This window comes from Cervus elaphus, chromosome 33 (genome assembly GCF_910594005.1).
Source record: "Cervus elaphus chromosome 33, mCerEla1.1, whole genome shotgun sequence".
Taxonomy (NCBI): Eukaryota; Metazoa; Chordata; class Mammalia; order Artiodactyla; family Cervidae; genus Cervus; species Cervus elaphus.
In genome coordinates this window covers 61,704,896-61,732,631 of record NC_057847.1, presented here as the reverse complement: position 1 = coordinate 61,732,631, position 27,736 = coordinate 61,704,896, and the positions used below count along the sequence as shown (strand labels likewise).

General features: G+C 38.4%; 1 protein-coding gene across 1 annotated transcript in view; it reads left to right on the top strand.

Moving 5' to 3' along the window:
• Nucleotides 1-27,736, top strand: part of THSD7B (thrombospondin type 1 domain containing 7B) — a 989,572-nt gene that overhangs the window by 119,015 nt on the left and 842,821 nt on the right. Inside the window, exon 2 of the mRNA XM_043894410.1 lies at nt 20,500-20,671. Coding sequence (XP_043750345.1) covers nt 20,533-20,671 — 139 coding nt within the window. The 5' untranslated portion in view covers nt 20,500-20,532. The remainder of the gene's footprint in view (nt 1-20,499; nt 20,672-27,736) is intronic.

The window sequence follows — 27,736 nt, the reverse complement described above, 5'->3', positions numbered from 1 at the left end:
TTTATTGTGGAGGGTGGACCCGCTGCCATCCTTGGTCTCCTCTCCTCACTTTTGTTACCTTGGTGACATCATCCAACCTCACAGTTTTAAAACAATTGAAAAAATTATTGCCTATTTACTACTATCATTGTTTTAAAAAGACTTATTTATTTACTTTTAAATTTATTTTTGGCTTTGCTGGGTCTTCATTGCTGCGCATGAGCCTTTTCTAGTTGTGGCGAGTGGGAGCTACTCTTCATTTCCGAGCATGGGCTTCTCACCGTGGTGGCTTTTCTTGTTGCAGAGCTGGGCTGCAGGGAACGCAGGCTTCAGTAGTTGTGGTGCACAGGCTCCGCTGTTCCATGGTGTGTGGGATCCTCACAGGCCAGGGATCAAACCTGTGTCTCCTGCATTGGCAGGTGGATTCCTAACCACTGCATCACCACAGAAGTCCTCAACCTCACACTTCTTGTAATGCCTTCCAGGTATCACCAGCTCAGTGCTCTCCCCTGAACCATAGATTTATGATTTCCTAGTTGTCATTTCTACTTGGATCTGTAAGAAGCATTTCAATCTTAACAACCGAAACTGAACTTCAACATCCCTCCTTCCTCACCTCTGCTCCTCTCACATCCCAGCCTTCCCTCTCTATTAGTAACACGTCATTCTTTAAGCTGCTCCTGCTCAGAATCTTGGAGTCATCCTTGATTCTTTTTTTTTTTTTTTTTCAGTGGGTTTTGTCATACATTGATAAGAATCAGCCATAGATTTACATGTACTCCCCATCCCGATCCCCCCTCCCACCTCCCTCTCCACCCGATTCCTCTGGGTCTTCCCAGTGCACCAGGCCCGAGCACTTGTCTCATGCATCCCACCTGGGCTGGTGACCTGTTTCACCATAGATAATATACATGCTGTTCTTTTGAAATATCCCACCCTCACCTTCTCCCACAGAGTTAAAAAGTCTGTTCTGTATTTCTGTGTCTCTTTTTCTGTTTTGCATATAGGGTTATCGTTACCATCTTTCTAAATTCCATATATATGTGTTAGTATGCTGTAATGTTCTTTATCTTTCTGGTTTACTTCACTCTGTATAAGGGGCTCCAGTTTCATCCATCTCATTAGGACTGATTCAAATGAATTCTTTTTAATGGCTGAGTAATATTCCATGGTGTATATGTACCACAGCTTCCTTATCCATTCATCTGCTGATGGGCATCTAGGTTGCTTCCATGTCCTGGCTATTATAAACAGTGCTGCGATGAACATTGGGGTGTACGTGTCTCTTTCAGATCTGGTTTCCTCAGTGTGTATGCCCAGAAGTGGGATTGCTGGGTCATATGGCAGTTCTATTTCCAGTTTTTAAAGAAATCTCCACACTGTTTTCCATAGTGGCTGTACTAGTTTGCATTCCCACCAACAGTGTAAGAGGGTTCCCTTTTCTCCACACCCTCTCCAGCATTTATTGCTTGTAGACTTTTGGATAGCAGCCATCCTGAGTGGCGTGTAATGGTACCTCATTGTGGTTTTGATTTGCATTTCTCTGATAATGAGTGATGTTGAGCATCTTTTCATGTGTTTGTTAGCCATTTGATCTGTAAGTCTTCTTTGGAGAAATGTCTGTTTAGTTCTTTGGCCCATTTTTTGATTGGGTCATTTATTTTTCTGGGAATGAGCTGCAGGAGTTGCTTGTATATTTTTGAGATTAATCCTTTGTCTGTTTCTTCATTTGCTATTATTTTCTCCCAAACTGAGGGCTGTCTTTTCACCTTACTTATAGTTTCCTTTGTAGTGCAAAAGCTTTTAAGTTTCATTAGGTCCCATTTGTTTAGTTTTGCTTTTATTTCCAATATTCTGGGAGGTGGGTCATAGAGGATCTTGCTGTGATTTATGTCGGAGAGTGTTTTGCCTATGTTCTTTTCTTTTATGCACATCTAATCTGTCAGCAAATCTCGTTGCCACTGCATTCATAATATTCTAGAATTTGACTAATCCTTACCGTCTTTCATCATAACTGCCTCACATCCAGTCCCCCTGTTTCTTTATGTTCCCCTTCTGCAATCATTCTCAACACACCCACTGGAGAGATCCTGTTGACATGTAAGTTGCATCACGGCACTCTTCTGTTCAAAACACTCCTGTGGCTCCCCACCTGTCTCTTAGAAAAGCCTCCTTGGTTAAAGCGTTCTCTTGGTGTCCTGTACTCACTATGTTACTTTTCTAGCATCATTTCCTCTATTTCTCCTCTGGCTTCCTTTACTCCCGCTTCACTGGCTTCCTTCAAGAACCTTGGAAATTACTGATCCTTCTGCCTAGAACACTGTTTTCCAGATATCTGCATAGCTCACCTTATCTGCTTTAAGTTTGATTTGTTTACAGTTACATCTCTAGCACCAAGACAATACTTGTATGGAGTAGGTACTCACTATGTTTTGAGAGAATGAAATTATTTTGATTTAGGAGATGTGTCCAAAGGCTAATGATTTGGGTGGCATGGGAGGGATGCCACGTGATGCCACGAGAAGTGAGATGGACCTGTTCTGACACATGTAGGAGGCAAGACCTGGCATAGAAACATTTTGTGAGCCACAGAAATCTAATTTTAGAATCTCATTATTCTGTGGTTTGTCTCCTATAATGGTTTCTTCCACTTACCTGTCAGCCTGTTAATCTGGTTTCTCTTTGAAATGTCTTTAGATTTTTATTCAGTTCCTATTTATTGAGTATCTCTTATGTGTTAGATCTTATGAGGACAGGTGCTCAAGGAATTGTATCTCATTGAAGACAATCCCACAGCAATTCTGTTCATTAGGTTTTATTATTCTCATTTTGCAGGACAGGTGGAAAAAGAGGTTCAGATGGATGAAGGGACTTGATCAGAGTCACAGAGTAAGCCAGTGATGGGATGAGGACTTCTAGGTTTGAGTCAAGTTCATCCTCTTTGCAGTCTTTGATCCATCAGCAGAATAATGTAGTGTCTCTTCTCTCAAAGTCATTGTCACTTACTTTCCTTTTTCTTCTTCCTTTCAGGGACGAGATCTAGAAAAACAGAAAGAACCTAAGTGTATTAATCATTATTGCTATATAGCAAATTTCTCCAAGGTTGAAAAAGTTTAGAACAACTATTCATATTTATTGGCTCAGTCTCTGTAAGTTGGAAATCTGGCCCAGGGTCTTTGTTGAGGTTGCATTGAGGACTTCAGCTGAGGCTTTAGTCATCTAAAAGCTTGAGAAGGGCTGGATGATCTGCCTCCAAGGGGACTCACACATATGCTCAGCACATTAATACTGTTTGTTTACAGGAGGACTCAATTTCTTGCCACCTGGACACAATAGGATTGCTGGAACGTCCTTATGACGTGGAACTTGGGGTTCCTCAGGCGAGCAATCAAGAGAGGCTAAGGCAAAAGCTGCAATGTCTTTTGTGCCCTAGACTAGGAAGTAACCCTCCTTCACTTCACAATTTACTATTTACTGTGAGAGCGTATGAATACCAGGAGATGAGAATAGGAGGCTGTCTTGGGGCCTGGCATCCACAGTCTTCCACAGTCCTATGTCCCCACGTGCAAAATGCATTCCCCACTATCTTGGTCCCCCAAAGTCTCATGTTACAGAGCATCAGTTCAGTGTCCAAAATCCAATCTTCTAAGTTAGGTCTAAGTATTATTGCTATTATTCCACAAAATTTTGCTGTCTTAGGTCCCCCCATACTTGTCAGGTCATTTTTTTCCCTTAGCTTTGCTAGACATTGAACATTTAGTAAGCATGGATTATTGTCTCTCTCTGCTAGGCACTATGCTGGGCAGACTATCATGGTGGAGCTCCCAGTCTAATGGCTGAAAGAGATGTCTAAAGGATTATTGTACAGCATACGGTGGGATCATAAATAGGGAGAAAGTGTCTCTGCCCAGATGTGCTGGAGAAGATCCCACAGATGAAGTGCCATTTGTTCTGTCCCTTTGTGCTGCAGAAAAGTTCATTAAGTCATCAAGTAAAAAAGAGAATTTTATCTGGAAGAGGCAACATGAGCAGAAACTTGCTTCATCTTCCTCCTGAGTATGAGAAGACTACTAGACTTAGCTCTTAGCTTCCTACTCTTTCTTTACTTGAAGAACTGGCCTGATTTTCTGCTTCATGGACTTGAATACCAACTCTAATGGGCCTGATTTTCCAGATCACCTCTCTAACTTTCACCCCTCTCAGCTCTCCTTCTCCAGCTCCCCAGTAGATACTATTGCTTGAATGTTACGTCGTTATATTAAAGTCATGACAAAGCAAAGCTTGTCATCACTTTCCTGTACCAACTTCTTCCAACTCCATTTCTCATCTTGAGACCTCATTGTTAGCTATGGCCACTTCTTTTCTTCCGTCAGTTCGCACTTCCTTTGTCTCATCTCTTGCTGCCTTTCCATTTTTCTCTTTCTGTAGTGGTCTCTCTGTAGCTCCAGCGGGTCTTCTTCACATGTGAGTTACTGCCAGAATCTTCTACTTTGAGTTCATCTTCTTTAATCTGCCCTATGTATCGCTGTTAGTTATATCCCAAAGTACAGTGTTAAGTTGTTTCCTCTTGGAAAAACACTTGATCACTTCACCATTGCCTATTGAGTAAAATCAGAAGCTTTTACATTTCAGATCATTTACCTTGTGGTCAATCTATTTCTAAAGCTTCATCCCCAATATCAGTACCAGACTTCATGCCATTTCCTTGCTTGAAATTCCATGTATTGTCGCATGGTTCAGTTTTTTTTTTTTTTAAATATCTACCTATTTTCAAATTTTCCTCCTTGAAGTCACCCTAGAAACACCGAGGATACTTTTGGTTTGTAATGGGAAATTGGCACGTCACTTACCATACGTCGGGTAATTGTAATTCCTTGGTGAACATGCTAGGAGGGGCTGTATGCAACCCTTCTTGCTTTCACCTGAGTCCAGCACTTTTCCTTTGTCTCTACATCCTGGTATTTATCAAATACTTTATGATGACGTTCTTTACTATGAAATACTGTGTTAGAGGGTCTTCCCTTGTGGTTCAGCTGGGAAAGAATCTGCCTGCAATGCGGGAGACTTGGGTTTGATCCCTGGGTTGGGAAGATCCCTGGAGAAGGGAAAGGCTACCCACTCCACTATTCTGGCCTGGAGAATTCTGGGGTTGCAAAAAGTTGGGCATGACTGAGTGACTTTCACTTCACTGTGTTAGAGTAGGAACAGAATCCTGAGGTTCTGTTCACTGTGTTGCTGAGATGTAATATCACGGAGTTACGTTTGTGTCAGATTTTAACAGCATTCAGGGGACCATCCAGATGCTTTTGTGCTAGAATTCATATAATATTAAGTGAAATCAGCTGGCAGTCGGCTGGGGGAAGTGACTATCACTATGGTAGAATTTGGCCTCAATTTTCTGACTTGCCAGCCAACTGGAGCACAGAATGTTGGGAAAAGATATTACAGTGGATTTGGGTTGGCTTAGGAGACTAGGAAGTGGGTCCCATGGCTGGCTGTAACTATGAGGAGTGGGAAAGGAGAGCAGGAGGGGTAGACATGTTGATCTCTGATTCTAAGCCTTCATTATTGAGCCCAGAATCATCTTCAACACAAATAAATCAAACTGAGATTCCCTTCTTGAAAGAGGCAAATCTTCTACATTTATTTTAATTTTCATGATAAAAGATATAAAAGTTATCCTGCAACAAGCCTTGATTATTTCTGTGGGATCATAAAACCCATGGGTCTGCTTCCTGTCTTGCTCGAGGCCATTTCCATTAAAAGTTGATGGTAACTGTGTGTTTAGATGCACTTTGTGAAGCACATAGGAGTGGGGAGCACATCCCCTTTTTGCTACTTGGAGAGGAATGGCTACATGGGGAGACAGCACTACTTTAAAAATAGTCATTAAACTTTCTTTTGCAGCAGATTATTTTTCTTCCTGCGAAAAACATGGTTTCGTTGACAAATTGCCAAAATCCACACAGTGCAGTGAAATGGCCTGGCTGAGCTGGCTTCTTCAAATAGGCACCAGATGCTTATTAGGCACTCAGTATACTCTCCAAGTAGTGCCTCACTTGGTGTTGGGTATACGCAAAGTATTCTCCAGGTTTTCTTTCAAAAACCTGTAAAATAAAGGTAGTCTGAATTGCATATCTTAATTACATTTTTTAAAAGCATGAGTAAGTAAGGAGACAAAGAGGAATAAAATCTCTCATGTTTCTACCACTTAAATACAACTAACATTCTTCATGTGTTTTTTTTTTTCTGAAAAAAATGTAATGCATACATTTTCCCTCATCATTTTAGTCACATATAATAAATACTGAAGTTTTAAAAAGCATAACATATGCACAGTTTCCATATTTTTATACCCTTCTTATCAGCATGATATGGTTTTGAGACAATGTAACAGTGTTAATCATTTCTTTTGAGTAAACATTTAGGTTACTGTCTTTCTAATTAACATTAACCATGTTTCTAATTAATGTTAATAATAATCCCTGATAAGAATACTTCTGTGCACAACTTCCCCCCCTGTTTCTGGGCCAGTTGCTCTCCCACCCAAATCCTCTTTACATGGCCAGCGACTGTGATTTTGCGTGCCAGGGGCTCATAGCCCTGTCCTTCTCCAGAGAACTGACCTTCACCTTCTGGAGGCATGTCTGGATAGACAGTTCATACTGGTGAAGGATGTGGAAACCAAGAATAATGGGGAGTAGTTGAAAGAGCTGGACATGTTTAGCCTAGAAAAGAGGAAAATGGAGTTTTGTCTTGTTGCAGACAGATGAAATCTCCTTTAGCTATAACTGCATAGGGAAGAGTTAAGATCGAAAGCTTTAGATAAGGAAAGAACAACTATTCTGGGTTGAGACACATGTCCTAGTAATTGGAGCTATCCCAAAATGGAATGGGTTGCTTTGTAGGGCATTGAATTAATTCCCTGTCACTGAAAATATTGAGTTACTGCTAAGAGTATTTGAGAAAGTTTGAGTTATAGAAATCTCTTCTAACTTCCTTTTAATTCTTTGACCTTTGTAAGTATTTGTATCAGTACTATTAATATTCTTTTATATGTTTCAGCATTGATTTCAGCATCCATTTTTTGTGTTTGTGAGCTAGAAGGTGCAAGAAAAGTTGCTCTCCAGGAAGAAGAGAAGCAGGTGTATAGAAAACCAGTGGCATATATTGGAAATTGTCAAGGGACTATGAAATCATCAGTTAAGGGTATCGTCACTGGAAGCTGACATCACCAGTTTGAAGTGGTGTTCTTCTCTTAAGACTATTGATCCTATGCAAATGTCAGTCTGCTTTTTAAAATAGTGTCAAAGATTTGTTGGAGTGAATCACCTCCCCTTAAAAAGGCTTAGTCAACACCCACACCCTTTGACAATGAAAATTTCTAAAGCAGATGGTGGATTAAAGTACACCTGTGGCCATAGAACAAAGTGATACAAATGACCCACAGGTGACATATTATTTTGCTTCTTATCTCATTAATGTACAATTCCTCCTGAGTGTGATTTGATCAGCTTGGATGATGAACTTTATCCTCTGCTTCACTCCAAAATTTTAACACGTATGGAGTGACTGTGGTTGTCACTTTTCCAGTGACATGACCAACAGGTTGAAATGGAGATTCCTTTTTTAAATATTTGTGAGAATGAGTGTTTTAGTTTCACTCTTGTCTTTACCTAGTTTTTCATAAGCTCATCGTGTGCTTGCATTAGTGCATTCAGATTCCATCATTTTCATTTGAATGGTTTTAAGAGGTTTCTCTCTCTCAGACTGTAGCTTTCATTCCCACAGACATCTTTTCCTGACCTTCAGATTTCTAAGCATTATTCCTCTCCATCTAACCAACTAGAGGTCATAACAGGTTGCTGTTAATATCTGTTGCTCTGTTACAGCAAATAGAGAAGATGTGTAGGAAGTTATATTTTGAATTTTAATAAAAAAACACTGTGCTAACATATTATATTAAAGATACAGACCCTTTGATGGCTACCTGAACTTTATTTTTAACTCAGGAAAAGTGAGTCATTATTTCTAGAAATTATAAGGCACCCGACAGTTCAACGAAACTACTAGTTCAGGGGACACAAATAATTTTATTTTCTTGATGAAATTTACTGATTTGTTAATTAATATTTACTTGTTTTATCAAAATATGTGCTTGGCATTTCATTTTCCATGTACTGTTACACTCAAAAAAGTTACACTCTGTGGGACCCTAAAGGTCCTGCAACATTGCACCTCATTCCAGCTGTGGAATTGGCAACAGTCTGGAAAGTGTATGTTAGAAAAAGTGTAATGTTGACATTGTGCATGTTCAGTCATGCCTGATGCTTTGTGATCCCATGGCCTGTAGCCCACTAGGCTCCTCTGTCCTTGGAATTTTCCAGGCAAGAATACTGGAGTGGATTGCCATTTTCTCCTGCAGGGGATCTTCCCAATCCAGGAATCAAACCCAAATCTCCTGCATTGGCAGGCAGATTCTTTGCCGCTGAGCCACCTGGGCAGTCCCTCATGTTGACAGGATGGGGAGCAAACATTAGATTATCTAGGAAAGTTTGTGGGAATGGAATTTTGCAGTGTTCAGGGGGAAGTATAATTAGAATATATATATATATATATATATATATATATATATATATATATATATATATTTGCATCTGTTTGAAGTTACTGGCTTTCTGGGCCCAATTTTTTCTGTTAATTACGATTTTATTAGAATAGAACACATCCTTTTGTACCTTTTCACTTCATTAATTCCTTCATTTATTCAACATTGGCTGTGTACCTACTGGGTCTAGATAAGTGGCTACAAGCTCAAAATATAAAATGGAGAAAATATGACCCCTGCTCTTAAGGAAAGAACTTTTTGGTTGGACATTGCAGAAACTCAGGGATATTGTTGAGGATTTTGAAAATGCATGTCTTTAACAACCTAGTGAAATGGCTACCCACTTCAGTATTCTTGCCTGGAGAATCCCCAGGGAGAGAGGAGCATGGCGGGCTCAATCCATGGGGCCACAAAGAGTTTGACGTGACTAATCGACTAAGCACAACAACCTAGTGAAAGTGTTAGTCATTCAGTCATGTCCAGCTCTTTACAACCCCATGGACTGTAGCCCACCAGGCTCCTCTGTCCATGGAATTCTCTAGGCAAGAATACTGGAGTGGGTTGCCATTCCCTTCTCCAGGGGATCTTCCCAATCCAGGGACTGAACCCGGGTCTCCTGCACTGCAGGCAGATTCTTTACTATCTGAGCCACCAGGGAAGCCCGGACATAGTACCCCAAGTAAATACTTGAATTCGTGCTAAAAATAAAAGTGCAAACAAGTGACATAATTAAACTGATCTTAGCCATCCTCTTGGTTGTTCCTAATGGACCAATGCTAACACTCAGTGTACTTAGGTGAGTAACTTAGGTGGTCATTACTGGCTCATTTGACTTCTCTTGAAGCCCATGGGTCTTCATGCAGTGAGGAACCACTTCCGGCTCAGTTGACCGAGGATAGCATGCAAAGAGGTGTTTTTTTCATTCCCACATTTTACCCCTTTTCTCTCCTCCCTACCTGCAGTTTTCTGCCCTCATAACTGAGAGTGAATGGTTTAAACCTACTTTCCAGAGTAGATGGTTTCAAAGAATATATTATTAATACGTAGTAAATATTTTTAATGAACTATGGGTTAACAGGGATATAATTTCACAGAAGAGATGCATCCTATTGCTGTTTAATTAAAATCTTTCTGCTGATGGAGAGTTCTCTCTCTGGTGTTTTCTTTAATGCATTCATGATGCTTCTGTCTGGGCTCCCCTGCTAGAGATATCTTTCATTATAATCCACATATCTAAGTTTGTAATTAAACTTCTAAATGTAAAATTTCCAGTGGAAAATTGTCAGGGTACCTAGTGAACTTTTTCTTTTTCTCTGAGAGAAATCACTCTTTGAAAATTTTGGTTTTGTGTCTTGGTCTGTTGGTCATTTTATTATTTTAAAAGTATCTGTGTGTGCATGCATGTGTGTGCACTTTTGTGAAGTACTTTTTATTTAGTATCATCAGTTTCTGCCTGTGAAATTGGAGGTAGATAGTATTGATTAAATAAATGTACTGCATTTTTTTAAGGTATAAAGGTGGTAAATGAAATGTATTTCAAAACAAGTGCCTTCAATTTTGTTATCTGTTTGAAATGGCTAGAAACAATGAAAAACCAAAACAAAACCCTTGGATATGTTGGTAGAAAGAATATAGTCTGTTTTCCATTGGTCAAGCATGTTCTTGCAACTTTCCTAATAGTTTATGCAATAAAGGAAGAATCTAAAAACACAATTTGCACTTCAGCTTCGTTTGAAATGTTCTCTTGCAGATATCACTTCATCCTTTTGGGAAGAATGAGATGAGACAGGACGAAAATAATTTCTATCAAATCTCCTGCATGTGACGAGCAACTTGTTAATGGTCAATGCCCAGTTGTAATAAATGAACACTTATAAAAGATAATGGAAGAGACTGCTGGAGAATTATTTTATAGGCTTATAAACATGTTATTATTTTTATGTCAGCTGTTAACACAATTCAAAAAGTTCCTTTGCAACAGTAGATGCATAATTAATCAAAAGAATACAAAGCTATATTTACAGTTTAACTGGATAATTCTCCTGACATTAAATATTTAGAATCTTATATTGGAGAAAATATTACTGAGTAATTAAGTATTTTTTTTAAATTTCAAAGGTCAATAGTGTTTGAGCAGAGAATTTTATCTTGTTCACACATTCAAGTTCTTCTGAATTCTTATAAACCTCTTTGAGTAACTGTTAAATGTAAGTCCATATAAAATTATGCTGTGTCTACACTCATACATATAAAACACATATAAATGAATATTTATCTGTTTGTAAGATTTGGTAAAAAGAGGTTATCAAATCCTTCCTTGCATCTTCAAGAAGGCTGGACTACTACAGGCTAACAGCATTAGGTGCCTATTTTATTTCCTAAACTATCTCCAGAAGTGATTGTACTAATTTTATTACTCTTCTAGAATGCAATGCTTTAAAATTGAATGCAATTTCTTTTTATTAACCTAAGCTTCTCCGAACAGAAGATGACATAGATTTTATTTTTCCTCTAATGACTTCATTATGTTTTTTTTCATATAATTTCCATCAATCTATTTAACTTTTATTTTTTTCTACTTTGTAAAAAGATAGATTATTTTGCTTGAGGATTTAAAAAGCATAGAATGTATCAAACTTCTTTATTCTTTGGATCTTTTCTTGGTAGTACACTGGGATGTTTGTAATTTATTTGTAAAGTAGAAAGAATCTTTCAGCTATTTACTGTTGCCCATACTGATTTTTACATTTCACAAGTTACCTAAATTAACCTTACTGAGCACAGAGAAGAGAATTCAGAAATCCAAACCAATGTGGAAATAGGGGCTTCTCCATCCATCTGTCTCCCATTGCATGGAAAAGCCTTTTCCTCAGGATTGTGGTCTGAGATCAAGAGAATTTAGGGAAAAAAACCTACAAAGGTAGACTCCATAATCCTTTCATTTGCTTAGTTAATATTTAAGGAACACTTACTCTTTTCCAGGCAATATACTAGGTGCTGGGCACATAATGTGAGCAAGATAAACTAGTTAGATGATACTAGAGGAGAGGAAAATAAGGAAACCAATACACACTAGATTGTCAAGTATATCTTTTCTTAGTGTTACAAAGAAACAGAAGAAACAAACATCAGGGGGATGGAGTGCTTGCAATTGTGCTGAACAGATTGGTTTGGGAAAGCCTTTGAGGTTAATGAACTGAGGAAGCAAGTCATGTGAATAGGTACCTAAGAAACAGTAGTGCAAGGGCCTTGAGAAGATATATCCTTGAGGAACAAGAAAAGGTCCATTGTGTCTGGGCTACAGAGATGAATGGAGAATGGTCAGAAGGAGAGAAAGCAAAAGTCCAATCAGCAGAATTTTTAAATTTTATTCTAAATTGGAAGTCATGAGAGGACTTTAAAGAGGAAGGTGCATTTTTCTTCCTAAAGATTATCCTGGATTTTCTGTGTAGAGTGCATAGAAGCAGCCCAGAGTGAAGGCAGGAAAACCAGGTAGGAGAATATTACCATAGCTCAGGTGAGAGATGATGGTGGCTGGCACTAAGCAAGAGGATGGGAAGTGTCTTGATGCTGAACAGATTGGGAAGGTTTTGCCCACTAGTTTGACTGATGGATTGGTTTTCAGGTGTGAGAAAAAGAAAGGCGTTTAGGAGAACTCCTGGTCTTCTGGGCAGTGTGATGCCTTTATGGAAATGGGGACACTGAGAGGAGAATTAGACCGTGGATGACATAGGAGAATCACAAGCGTCTTATGTATGTTCCATGTGAGTTGCTGTCAGATATCCAAGCGGTGATATACACTGGTAAGTTGAGTGTGTGAGTTAAGGAAAGAAGTCAGGACTGGGGATACCAGATTGAATATGGAGAAATGAGAATCATGAAGCACGGTATGTAAAACTGAATGGCTACATAAGATCTACTAGGGAGTGAGCAAAGCTAGAGAAGAGGAATTTGAGGACCAAGTTAGAGGTATACTCATTTAGAGCTCACAATAAGAGGAATATTTGGAAAGGAGGCTGAGAAGAAGTGGCCAATGAGAAGTTAAAAAAGAGAGAGAGATTTGGTAGCTTGGTTCTGACTGAAAAAAGTCATTAAGAAAGGGATCATGAAAGATTTGAGCAACCACCAGGAATTTAGTCATGAGGATGTGATGCCATGAGGTATCAAGATGATTTTCCATCAGGTGGTGATGAGTTGGTTCCAAAATTACAAGAACCTCTCTTAATACCTTCGAAACCAGGGAGAGCTTGGCAACTGTGTAGAAGATTGCTCCAGAAATATGTTCTTATTTTAGACTCTGTCTCTATGGGTGGATTATTCTTACTAGGGAATCCGAGGCAGCTTGCTAGGGTAATTACTACCATTCTCTCTTACATATAGTTCATCATAGAGGTTGTGCCCCTTTTTTCACTGTGATGACACTTATGAAAAATAGCGACAGATCTGGCTACTTTTCTTTGGATGTTGCACGTATTACCTAAAAAAGCCAGCATGGGGAATAAACCAAACTCGCTTGTTTAGAAATGGGTACATACTTGTCCAAGTTTCCAGAGAGGTTAGGTGTATTGCTTGAATCATGAGAGAAGTTGTTTCAATCTGTAGAAGTCACAGAGACAGAAACACACACAAAAATAGGTCTGTCTATAAATAGACACCGTGAATCCAGGGACCTGGGTGCCATAGGCATTAGAGTTGCTTTCAGCTCCTGTAACAGAAAACACACAAAAAAGTGGCTTGCAACAACGGAGTCTGTTTTTCACACAAATCAGAAAGTCCAGAAATTGACAATCTAGGACAGATCAGAGAGTCCAGAAGTAGTTGCTATAGCTCCAGCATGGTGTCTGAGTCTCGGGCTTTGTCTGCCTCCTGCTCCATCTCTTCGTGGGTGGTGTTCATCCCATGGTTTTCGGATGCCTTTGGCACCTCCAGACATTACTGTCTGTGTTCCAGGCAGGGGTCATAGGAAAAGGGGCCAACAGCAAAGAACCACATTTCCCCCGACACTTTTGGGGAGTTTTATATATATATATATATTTTTTTTTTTTTTTGAAGAAAAACACCTCCTCTCCTTGACACTTGTAGATCATTGGCCAGAACTGTTCCGTGTGGCCACCTTTGTTACAAGGAAATCTGCAAATGTGATTTGTTTTCAAACAGGGCTGGTGGACATTCTTTAAAAAATTCTAATTCTAGAAGACAGGGTAAAAATAGCACTGTCTGCCACAGCTACCAAGTTGGTTTTGGCAAATTGATTTCTATCAGTAGTATGTCCTAATGGCAAAAGTTTGTTTGGAGATATGTAAAGCATTTGTGTGTATTTTGTGAAAATTTTTCAGAATTTATTATGTGATGCAAACCTATGGCTTTGAGTCATACTGTAAACCAAAAACCACGTGACTGGATAATTTTTGTGATATGCTTACAGGTCCCCCACGCTTGTATTTGATATAATTTAGGATTCTGCAGTGAGGTTCGTGGAGAAGAGGCTGGTAGTTAAAAGACTTAAGGAAGTTACTAAACATCTTGTGACTGTGAGGCTAGAGGTTACCCTCTCATAAAATAGAGATGATAATACCTGTTTTCTCCTTCACAGTGTCAATGTGAATCTTTAATGGGGCTTTTGGTATAGAGTGCTTTTAGCTCTTCAGAAATAAGGCACAGAGTCACAGATGGGGAGGTGGAAAATATCATCCCCCCATCCTTTGCCACAGGGCAGGATATTCAAAGCCTCCCTGAAATGTTGCTGTAGTCAGAGTTTTATTTTTTCTTTTATTTAATATTTATTATCTTATTTATTTGGCTGTGCTGGGTCTTAGTTGCAGCATGTGGGATCGTCAATCTTTGTTGCAGGATTTGGCATCTTTAGTTGAGGTGTGTGGGATCTAGTTCCCTGATCAGGGGTTGAACTCTGGCCCCTTGCATTGGGAGTACAGAGTCCCAGTCACTGAATCACCAGGGAAGTCCCACAGAATCAGGGCTCTTCTGAATTTTGAGAGAATCATGATGATAGGGAGCCTCCCCGATGGCTCAGCAGGTAAAGAACCTGCCTACAGTGCAGGAGATGCAGGAGACTTGAGTTCAATCCCTGGGTAGGGAAGATACCCTGGAGGAGGAAATGGCAACCCACTCCAGTATGCTTGCTTAAAAAATCTCATGGACAGAGGAGCCTGGTGGGCTACAGTCCAAAGTGTTGCAAAAAGGCAGACATGACTGAGTGACTGAGTATGCAGGCACTCATGATAATGAGAACAATGATACCCTTTTAGGGAGTGCTCACTTTTTGGCAGGTGCCTGACAGGTGCTCATCTGGGAATCTTCCCTCCATTATTTGATTCCATCCTTACCCCCTTAGGACTGTGGGTTGATGGCCTTCATCAATTTGTAGTTGGGACCCTGAGGCTCCCAGGCTGGTGACCCGCCAGAATCACCGTGTGTGATGCTATCAACAGATATGGGCTGTGGGGTCAGGGTCATTTTGTAATTCAGTTTTGATGTTTTCTAGCTGAGGTGGCCTTAGGATAGTTATTTAACATCCTCAATGATCAGTCTCTTTTACATCTGAAAAATAGGAATATTGCTCATAGTATAATGTGAGGAGGAAGTGAAATGATATGTAAATTGCCTTGTACAAGTTACTGAGAGACCCTACACAGGGTTAGAAAGGATCTGCATTTTCAAGGCTATGAAAAATGACTTATGTTGGCATTGGGTCACAGTGCTAGTTTCAGAGGAGGGTCACTGAGATGAATCACACACAACTTACTACCTTTGTGACCTGGGGCTTGTCACTTACGTCTTAGTGCCTCACTTTCCTTTTCTCTAAAACGAGGGATGACATGAATATCTATTTCATAAGGCTATGGTGAGAGTTCAGTGAAGTGCTTAGGTCAATATTTTGTATATTGATGGATTATGCGGGATGGAATGCAGTGCACAATACTGCAATCAGAAATTAGGCAAATGGCTGAGGAAAAGGAAATGCTTCTTTGGTTTCTTTAGCAGTGTTTAGTTAACAATCACTTGCTCTTGGCAACTGGTTGGAGCTCCCATCCTGGTCAACAGAGTTGATCTGGACTGTGGGTGTCCTCCCCTCTAGCCGCTGCTACTCAGGCATCTTTACTGAGCCATTGTCTGCAGAGTTGCCATGAGATGGCGCTATGGGGATGTCCTCAGTCAAGTTTGCTCTTCTCTTGCTGTTTCTTCAGGCTGTAAGCAAATTGCAACAGTTTTTATTTTATTTTGAAGTTTTTTACCTTTTTAAATATTCAAGGACTTCAACGATAAGAACACATTTAAAGGAAAATGAAATGCATATGAAGTGTAAAGCACATTTTTCATATTTTGAATGGCCTTTAAATGATTAGAAAACTGAGGCTAAAAGGAGAAACTATTTTTTTTTTAATTTCTCTTAGTATTCATCAGTTTAGAGCTAACCTCGCAAATACATTTTGGATGCTAAGATATATAGTAAATAAGTTGATTTGGAGACTTAACGACCTTCCTGATATAAATTATTCATGCCGTTGTGAGTAGCACATGCTTCCTGAATAATATATTTTTTCATGGTAGTTATAGCATTTTTCCAGTTGTGTTTTACAGACAGAGAAGTGGCAGGTCCAATTGTTCCTCGTTTCCTCTCCTTGTGTTTATTGTGAACTCGTGTGTGGCTTTTAAAGTAAGGGACACAAGTATGACTCCTAGTGTCTTCCCAGGAATAATTTAGTGAGTTTCAGGTCTTTAGAGGGAATAGAGGCAGCATAGTTTAGTGAAGTAAGACAAACCTGTGTTCAAATTCCATCCTGCATGCTCCATCAACTCAGCAGAGATTCTCCATTTACTAGTGGATATAAAGCATGGCGGATGGTGAAACTTCTTCAAACCTAATTTCCCATCCTCTGTTCTCAAGTTTCTTGGGAAAAGAGAGGTAAGGAGGTATAAGGTTTTAGCTAGTACAGATGCTAAAAATGTGTGGGTGTTTTTAGGAGTAAAATTGCTGTGGCCTCCTGAACTGAGACGCTCTGGTGCATTCTCTAAGATCTCCATTTCATTTTTTTTTAAGTCAAGGTTAGTTGTAGGTTTCTACTGTCACTGTCCTTGTTTTTTTTTTTTTTTAAATTAATTTTATTGAAGTATAGTTGATTTACAATATTGTGTTAATTTCTGCTGTACTGCCAAGTGAATCAGATACACACATAAACATATACATATATTGTTCTTTATATGGTTTATCACAGGATATTGAATATAGTTTCCTATGCTATACAGTAGGACCTTGTTGTTTATCCATCCTCTATATAATAGTTTGTATCTGCTAGTCCCAAAGTCCCAGGCTCCCTCCCCCTTGACAGCCACAAGTCTGTTCTCTGTGTCTTTACTGTCATTATCCTTATTAATCAGTGATAGCCAGGAGATAATGGTGAGGACAGGAGTCTGTAAGCCACTTTCTTCAGGGCTCTTCCACTGGCTTAGGTGAACACAAAAGGACCCTTAAAGCCAGTGGGTCCCTTTGCAGAGTTAGTACAGAGCTCTGTGCCAGTGAGGAAGCCTACTTCTTGTAGTCTCACAACAACTCTGTTCAGGTCTTACAATAAAAAAACAAAGATTGATGCAAAATTCAAAATATTTATATATACACTTATTTATATATAAATTATTGGCTAATCAGCTTATGCTTACATGCAGTCTCACTGGAACTCCAAATCCTTTTAAATCTCTTTTTGGCTTCTCACTTATGGCCATTTAGAGTTGAACAAACATGCTTTTGGCCCTGCATCTCTTTGGCTTACCTGGTAATGACATGAATATGCTCTTAGATATGCTGAAAGTCTGTCTCCCACCAGTGAGCATGAACAAAGTCATCACCTATACCCTGGTGATTTCCTATCACAAAAGAAGTGGTCTCAGTAGAGAGCTGGTCCTGCTGGTTAATTAGTATATTGATAGTAATAATAATAGCATAAGATCAACTGCCCTAATCATCCTTTTTATCAAAAGTTCTCTAACATTACAATGACTTAAATCCATCATTATACAGAAAGCCAATTCATTTGCTTTCCCAGGGGTATTTTTTTTAAGCTAATTTGATTTGTAGGACTCACTAGGAAGTTATCTTGTCTTTTAAATTTTTTTTCATTGAAATATAGTTAATTTACAATTTTGTATTATTTTCGGGTATACGGCAAAGTGATTCAGTTATGCATTATATATGCATTCTTTTTTAGTTTCTTTTTCATTATAGATTATTAAAAGATATTGAGTATAGCCCCCATGTTATACAGTAGGTCCTTGTTAGCTATCTGTTTTCTGTATAGCAGTATGTATATTTTAATCCAAAGTCCTAATTTATACCTCCCCCTTTTCCTTTTTAATAATCAAGTTTGTTTTCCCTGTCTATGACTCTACTTCTGTTTTGTATATAAGTTCATTTGTATTATTCTTTTTTAGATTCCACATAGAAGAGACATCATATGATATTTGTCTTTCTCTGTCTGCTCTAGGTTTATCCATGTTGTATTATGGGAGCAGTATTTAGATATTTTTCAGCTGACTTCATGGAATTAATGGCAATGGTACCTTCTAAAAAATGTGCACATCAAAGTTTTTGTAGCAAATCTGTATTATGAGGAATGAATTGACTACTTGCATGCGTGTGTATGTGTGGAGACTTTAAAATATCATAATAAAATTGCCAAACTGTTCCTTGTTGTGTTGCTTTTAAGCATGTGGTTTTGCTGTTAGCAACCTGAAATACCCATCACCTGAAGTGTCTGTGTGTGTATGCGCACAAAGGGGTCTCATGTAAGGGTACAGCGTGTGTCTCATCCAGAGGTTTATGAAGTGTGTCCAGTAGCACCTCACAGGTTCCCTGGGATAGCCTAACAGGCCACTCCTGGGAACAAACAGTCAAGCAGGGGAGCTCTGTTTCATTTCAGCGGCAGCACTCCACTCTTTCAATATTGGTATGCAATGCAGAAACAGAGGAGAAGCTTTTGGTTGCTTATCCAAGTATTCTCTTCATTCCTGGACCAAGGCAAGTCACCAGAGAGCTGTGTCCTTGAACTCCATTGCTTGACTCTTTGCAGCATCATTTTCACTGACTTGTACTTTGGCACGGTACCCTTGGAGTGTTCTACAAGAGCCCGAGACCCCGCTGACTACAGATTGCTGTTGTCTGTTTTATTGATGAAGGGATGCGTTGAGTGCATGACTCAGCACGGCATCTGTGTTGATGAGAACTCTCGGGGTTAATTCCACCACTGCTTGGGAGCAGGGTGATGGCTTCTCCTAAAACAATACGAAAAGAACATATACTTTACTCCTCTGTATATGAGGGCTATAGTAGCCACTTCTTTTTGTCTTTTTTGTTTTCTTTTTTTTTTTTTGATTTAGGAAATTCACAGTCAGACTTGCTCCCCACTTTCAGCAATGCTTTGGAAAATGCTTAGGGGCAATAACTTCTATCCTTGACAACCTGTTTCATCCTTTTATCACCTTTTATCTATCTGTATTTTTCTAACATATCCTTGTTTCGCCTTTTACCTATCAGTATATTTTTCTAAAATAATGTATTGTGGCAGGTCGGGAAGATCCCCTGGAGATGGAAATAGCAACTCACTCCAGTATTCTTGCCTGGGAAATGGACAGAGGAGCCTGGAGATCATGGGATCACAAAGAGTCAGATACAACTGAGCAACTAACTTTCATGTTCTCCCTAGATCTCTTTAACTCAGTGTAGAATCTTCTTATGTCTTTTGGGAAACTACCTGCAGGATTGTGTCCTGCAGGCATACCAGATTTGATATTCTCTTAAGGAAATTGTCTTTATCTTCTTTTGAAAATCTGCCCCTCTTCCTGTTTCTCCTTTTTGGAGGAGGAGTCCCATCAGCTCTGGAATCTGTCTTTTCTATCTTATCTCTCTCATATATCCCATCCAATTGGTAACCAAATCCATCACAGCTAGCCTGTAAACTAAATTTTGAAATTTCTTCTGATCCTTTCATTTACCAGTACTTATCTGGAATATTTACCTAGTTTCCTAACTGGCCTCAGTTTCTCTGTGATCTGTCTTGTTCACTGATGTCAGTTATTTAAATTCATTTGCCTCCCTGTGATTCTTGTTGTTTACAGAATAGACCCCAAAGCCCTCACATGACATTCAAGGCTCTTTATAATTTGCTCCCCAACCTACGTGCTAAATCTCATCTCTGTCCATTCCACCCTCCCCTTTGTGTCCTTCATTGTAGCTGCTGGCCCACTCCCTGGTCCCAAATACAAAATGCATCTCAGCACCTCGTCTCTCAGCCAGCCTGAAATGCCTTCCTAACACATTCAAGCCCTTTGCCTCTGGCTTATCTCAAACGTTACCTGTGTGAGATTTCCCTATTTTTTTTTTTTTTTCTTCTCATCACAGAGGAACTAATTGCCGCCTTCTAAATTGTTCCCTCTCACTTTCCTAACACCACTGTTAGAGCATTTATTGCCCTGTTTTGGACTTTGCTGTATATGCTGATCTTTCTCCCCAGATCATGGGATCCTCAAGGAGTTTGACCGAGTAGGAGGGAGTGGACTAGGTCTCTGCCAACCCTGCTCTTAAAAACAAAGATCAACTGTACGAGGGACTGTGGACAGTGCACTCATATAGAGTCCTTAGAACTGATAGCGCCTTCCGTGGGTAAGGGCTTCCCAGGTGGCACTAGCGGTAAAGAACCCGCCTCCCATGGGTAAAGATCGAAAACATGGAATAATTCACATCTGACCTTAAAATATTATTAACAATATTCTATATACTCTCTTTATGATCTTGAACATTTATAATGCCATTTTGCTAAAAGTGCTAGCAGTTGAAGTGAGTTTTTGTAGTTTCTTTACAGAAGAAACTTACATGATGTTCTTTTTTTTTTTTTTTCTTTTAGGAATAGGAAAGTCAAGAGGCTGAATTCTGAAGAATGTTTCCGAAGTGTAATCTGGCTGTCACTGGCTGGGTATGGAGGAGCATGAGGAAGCTATTTCTGTTACTTTCTCTCTTGCTGTCCCATGCGGCTCATTTGGAAGGCAAAAAGGATAATCAGTTCATCTGGAAACCAGGTAGGAATGTCCTGGATGTTCCTTTGTCCCATTTTCATTAATGAGAAGAATATTCTTTCCATTCTTGTCCTTCTTACCCATGAAGGAGTGGGAAATCTCCAGAGAGGAGAAAATATAGGTTCTTCTTTATAATACATTTGATTCTTATTCCTGTATAATTGTCACCTCCGTCCGTGATGCTTGTTATCCTTCTGAATTTTCATGTTGTTGTCAATTAAAATTATGATCTCCATAGTTAGGTCTGTTTCTCTTTTGTCAATATATCACCACTGTGCAACACATTTGTAGTGAAAATGGCATCTGAATTTAGTTGATATCCTCAAAATGATTTGAAATATTAATGTATGTCTCTTTCTTTTATGGTATAAACTAACTAGGTATTTATTATTGTACATTTTCTAGCATACATTCTGTATATCTAAGTTTTGAAGCATGGAAAATTATCCCAACAGCTTTGCCCATTAGTTGTGATTATGCAGTGGCCTTAATGTGTTTGGAGACCCTTAGCTACCTTGTACATGAGTATATGAATAAGCTGAGGTGTGGAGACTTGCATATAAATTATGTTCTTTTCTAAATATTTCCTTAATGTGATTGTGGAAGAGCACTGTTTAATTTTAAAGGCTAATACTTTATCAACTTAAATTATAAACCCAAACATCTTGGCTGTTTGTATCACTGATGTTTTTCTTTGTCGTAGATTTTAATTTTCTTCATTTCACAATCAGATCATTTAAAATACATATTCCTGTTTCAAGAGTCCATTCTAGCAAATACAGATAACTTATACACCTAATATCTTAGAATTGGAAACCGTGATGTCATAGAAGATCTATGGTCCTTGGAGAATTTTCATTTTAGGCTCATCATCTGTAAATTAAATAGACTGCAAACATATTATGTCACCATGGAAATATGTATAAAAGTGATATTTGTAATATTTAAATGGCTTTGCAAAAATGAAAGTGAATTATGCTTTAAAGTAAATTAAGTAAAACCCCAGCACCATTAGAGATACAGTCTGGAGGAAATTTAATTGCATTAAAGCCCTTATAAATTAATTTAATTGTGGACTCTAATACCACATTAGTGATTTTCATTTTTACCTCACAGTAGTTTTAGAAAGCTTTGGAAATAGTTCTAAAAGTCAAGATTGCATTTTTGCAAAGGGGCTATTTTATTTTAGTCAGAAAAGACTACACATTTTATCAAATCTAAATAAGCACATTTATATGGCTGTACTCTGGTCTAAAGTTCTCAAAAAAGTGCAATTAAGATGGAAAGTAGAAAATCTTAAATGTGAATGGGATGTATTAAGAAAATGGATGTATTTTGAAGCAAATTTTAAAAATAGGTCTGCTTTTCTAAAAGTAGGTCAATGGAACAAAATGGCACAGACCCACTCTACAGTGAGGGACACTGTGGTAACTGTCACACTTAAGTTTCAGAAGTGAGAATCCTTCCCATCAGATGCTTTGCACTGTTCAAAATGAATATCCATGTCACCACTCTCATTTTCCCCAGTATTCATTACTTCTTTATCTCATTTATGTGCCATCAAAAAGGTAATAATGTATGTTTTCCTGTATGGTTTCATTTATAAATTATGAATTTGTTCCTTGTATGTGATCAGTCATTTTAAAAGTAAAAAAGACCTCAGAGATATAAAATTAAAAGCCAAAGTCTAGGCTATGTATTCCAATTTCTTATATGTCCTTCAGAAATATCCCTTGCACATGTAAGGAAGTACCTCTCTATGCATAGTTGTGTATATAAATCACACAAAATGCACACACATATGTTTTATTACTTTTTATGGTTCTGCCTTCTGGATGGGAAGCTGAGTGTGGAACGGTAGAGAATGTGGATCTGAAAATTTCTGATTTGTACATACCTATGAGCTTCTCTGGTGGCTCAGTGGTAAAGAATTCTCCTGCCAGTGCAGGAGATGCTGGTTCAATCCTGGGTCAGGAAGATCCCCTGGAGAAGGAAATGGCAACCCACTCCAGTATTCTTAGAGTCTGGGAAATTCCACGGTCAGTGGAGCCTGGCAGGCTATAGTCCATAGGGTTGCAAAAGAGTTGGACACAATTTAGTGATTAAACAACAGCAGCAACATGTACATACAGACAAACAGTGCTTCATACAATCAGAATCATACTTGGTGGTGTCTTACTCTGCATGTTGCTTTCAGCATGTAATGATGACTTGGTAAATATTACATACTAGTGCACATGAGTCAGTTTCATCTTTTATTGGTTGCATAGTTTTCTTTTGCAGTTTTATGAATTTATTTAATCAGTGCTCCATTTGCTTACCTATTCTTCCTCTATTGCATGGCCATTTCACTAGCTTTAATTTTTTTGTTATTATGAATAGTACTGACATGAATGCACTATTCTTTTAAAGCTAAGAGATAAATCAGTTTGAGAAGTCATATGCTCTAGAGCAATTCTGGATCATCACCTTGAAAGACAACCTCAGGTCTTTCCCAGGTGCTGCTAGTGGTAAAGAACCTGCCTACCAATGTAGGAGGTGCCAGAGACATTGATTCAATCCCTGGGTCAGGAAGATCCCCTGGAGGAGGGCATGGCTACCCACTCCAGTATTCTTTTTTTTTTTTTTTCCCACTCCAGTATTCTTACCTGGAGAATTCTGTGGACAGAGGAGCCTGGAGGGCGATGGTCCATAGGGTTGCAAAGAGTCAGACATAACTGCAAGTTAGCCCGCTTAGAATCTGTACCTACTTATGTGTGATTTATTATATTTTATTTGAATTAAAAACTCAATTGCATTTGAAATTAGCTGCATTTTTGGAGTATATTATCAAACCCAACAACTCAGGTCCAGTATAATCTGGAATTTGAACAGATTTCCATGGAGACCCAGATAAATATACCTTATTTTAGAAACCTAGAAACCATTCTCCCTATTTAGATTGTAGTGCCAGTCATTTAAGCTTTCTGTTTGTATCTATTGTTTTTCCTGCATCCATAGATTAGGTGTTAGTCAAGCTCAGCCAAATCAGAGGCATTTCTAAGTGTGTCTTGGCTGTGGAAAAACAATGGATTGATGAATAGTAAGTGAGTGATATATTATGTTGCTATGTTTTCTCTACCGAGAGAGAGTCTGGTGAAGTACAGGCTGTGGGGTCATTGATCCAGCAAGGCTATTGAATGCCTGTCATCATTGTGATGAGATCCATTGATCTATATTTAGTGTTTGGCTTCTGTCAGCCAAGAAAGAAGGATCATGTCAGCAAAAATATCAGATAAGGAGTGATGCAGTTTGTTGTTTTAGGTAAACATATACTATTGCTGTCCGCTTGCTTCCTGGAGATGAGCAGATATGGTCTCTGAAGCTATGATAACTAGTGATCTCTTTAAAAATTCCTCACTACTGGTTCTGAGAGGTTGCTTCATTCTTCTGATCCTTGAGGAGACCTCACTATGTGCCAGGTGCTCTTACAGATAAGTTGAGAATAAAAGAGACAAATCCTTGATCCTCATGAACAGATTAATAAACACAGTCCAAAAGTTGAATGGAGAGTATACTGGTTGGTGATGAGGGCTTAGAAGGAAAGGTAAGGAAAAGGGGAGGGATATGCAATGACAGATGAGAGATGACTATTTTTTTTGCAGTTTTTAAAATTTATTTTTTTATTGGAATATATTTGATTTGCAATGTTGTCTTAAGTTTCAGGTGTTCAGCAAAGTGATTCAGTTATATATATATTCTTTTTCATATTCTTTTCCCATATTGGTATTACAAAATATTGAGTAGCAGTCCCTGTGCTACAGGGTTCAACAAGAACAGGTTCAACACGAACAGAGGGTTCTTGTTGTTTATCTGTTTTATGTATAGTGTGTGTATGTTACTTCCAGATTCTTAGTTTATCCCTCCTCCCCACCTTTCCCTTTTGGTAGTGGTAAGTTTGTTTTCTATGTGGGTAAGTTTGTTTCTGTTTTGTAAATAAGTTCATTTATATCAATTTTTAGAGTCCACACATAAGTGATAGGCGAGAGAGTGATATTTGAAATGGGTGGGCTAGGGGCTCCCTAACTGAGGAAGGGAATTTGAGTAAAAGACCTGAAGGCAGTGAGGGAGCCAGCCATGGGAATATCAGGATGAATATTCCACAGGGAGAGAACCACAAGGGCAAAAGACCCTGGGACAGATGTGGGTGTGGCTTGTTTGCGGACCAGAGGAGAGTCCAGCATTCTGGAGCAGGGCAAACATGGTGGGCAGTGGTGGGAGGTCAGGTCAGAGGGGAAAGGGCACCCAAATCAGGTATGTCTTCATAGATCAGGATACAATTTTGGCTTTTGCTCTTGGGTGAGATAGAAAGGCTTGGGGGGTTTTCAGAGAGGGGTGGCATGATCTTTCTTTTTTTTTTTTTAATAATACTTTAATAGGATTATCTTGGGTGATCAGGAAGTGGAAACGAGACTAGTTAGGAAGCTACTGTAGAAATAAGGACAGCTGATGATAATAGCTTGAACCAAGGTCATGTCAATGAAGGTGATAAGAAGGGGTTGAGTGTTGGATATGTATATAAGGTCTGGTTTTCAATCAGGGAAAATTTTCCCCAGCAGAGGACATTTAGGATTGTCACAACTGGGGTGTGCTACCGACATCAAAGTAGAAGCCAGGGGTGTTGCTAAATATTCTGAAATGCACAAGACAGACCCCCACAACAAAGAATTATCCCTCCTCCACTTGCCAATAGTGCCCAGGTTGAGAAACAGTGTTTTAAGGTAAAACCATCATGATTTGCTAATGTAAGGAGGAGGAGGGAAAGAGATACAAGGGCAGTGTCCTGAAGCTTTGCTCTGAATAGCTGGGAGAGTGGAGTTGCCATCATTTAACCTGGGCTTACTGGGAAGGAGCCTGCATGGGGGAATATGAGGAATTTGGCATAGAACAGGTTCGATTTATAAGCCTGTTGGAAATTCACATGGACATGTTGATCAGGAAGTTGGGTCTGAATTTAGGAGGCAGGTCTCTCCTAGAACCAGATGTTTGGAAGTCCATATCAGCGAGGTCAAATTTAAATGTACAGTGTTAGAAATGTAGAGGCAGCCTTGAAATCTATAATCCTGTGTAGGTAAAGGGTAAGTTTCTAATGTACTTCCTTGGGGCCAAATGCCATTTAAAAAAAATTTCAGTGGTAAAATACACATAACGTAAACTTTACCATTTTAACCATTGTAGAGTTCAGTTCAGTGACATTTAGTATATTCATGGTGTGTTGGAAACATTGCTACTATCTAGTTCCAGAACATTTTCACTATTCCAAATTACATTTTACAAGTATTTATAAAAAGACTGGAAAACTATTTGCTATGAATAATGAGGTCTGAAAGGGGAAAAAAAATCCATATTTGTTTCTTTGTGAGAGGGTCTTCTAATGGTCTTAAGTCATCTTCAGAGATCACTCAGTATACTAGGCAGGCGTACTTTGTATACTTTGCACACAGGCAGACTCACATTCAAGTCCCAAGGATCTAGAGAGGAGAAAGTTCTTTAATCTCTCTGAGCCCTATTTATCTATCAAAATGAGGGCAGTACATTCTTCAGAGAACTGTTTTGAAAATTACAGTAAAACAAATGTATTGAAAAACCTAGTGTATAGTAGCCACTCATAAATGTTAGCTGTTATTTTTATTATTGCTATATATTATTTGATATTTGAAATATTTATTCTTGCTTTTATGTTATACAATTTTGTATACTTTTTTCCTTTAGACCCAAAAAAGAGGTGAGATCAAACTGACAGCTATATGTACTCTATTAGTAACTGATCACAAGTAATTTGTCTGACTTTTTAGCTTTAAAACTTTCTACATGAGACTCATGGAAAGTTTAATTTCAGTAGATCCTTCCCAGTGAATAAAAAGGGTGAAAAAAAAGACCTGTGTCCTAGGAACTAAGTAGATAAGTCAAAATTAATCAATCTTTTTGAAAGAAAAAAAGATTATGAAAATGATGTTGGATAAGGAAAAAGGATCTTAGATTAATATTTGGTTATAGATTAAATAATAATGTTTTCAATGTTGAAAGGAATTTAAGGAAAAACAGCAGTATTTTATATATTTGCATATATTTAAGTTTACAACTTTCTTAGGAGAAAGCTGTTTTTTTTTAATATGTGCTAGAGTTTTGTGAAATATTTATTCTGAGAATTTGATTAAATTGGAATCATTTTGGTTACATCTATTGATATTAATTTGTCTTAGAACCATGTGTGTAATAAATTCTCTGTGGTGTTATTTCTGTGATATCAAAAAAACGTAGACTTACATGGCATGGGATTCACTTCTAATTGTTTTTCCTTGGAGACCACAAGCGCTAATTTTATAATGCTCTCAGTAAGCCAGAAAAAGTCTATATTACCTAAATAATTTGAACTAAATTACTCTGATTTTTTCTAAATAGTACTAAATGGAGGCTCCCTGAGGAAAGAGATGTTATTGAGTTTATTCACTGATAGATTCCCAGTACCTAGAACGTGAATAACTGTTGCACAAAATATCCCTAGCACATTAAGTACTTGCAAAATGAGGGCCACTGTTTGTGTGTATTTATGGAAGTTGAGAAGTAAAAAGTAGAGACAGAAGAAATAGAACATAAGATCCTTGTTATTCTAGAACCTGAAATATATATTGAATAAAGGATATGAAATGATGAAAAGCAAAGTCAACCTTATAAATCAGTAAATGTGAAAATTAATGATCCTTATTTTCTTGTCCCTTTGTTCCAGTACCATTTTTGATCATCTCTAAAAAAGGTATAGAATACAACTGTTATAAAAAAAAGATTCACAGAGTAAGAAATTTATTTCTGTAATTCTTATGTTGAGATATTACAGTTGCGTGTTGTCTTCTATTTAATTTCCTCAGAGGCAGCCAGTTTCGACTTCTTCCTGTTTATCCTTGTGTTTACCTCCATATTTCTAAGTAATGTACTCATTATTGATGTTCCTTGATTTATGTGTTGAATATTTGCAATTGATTTTCTCTTGTGTTACTTGAGACTTTCTCTCTCATCTACCTACCTCTTTCC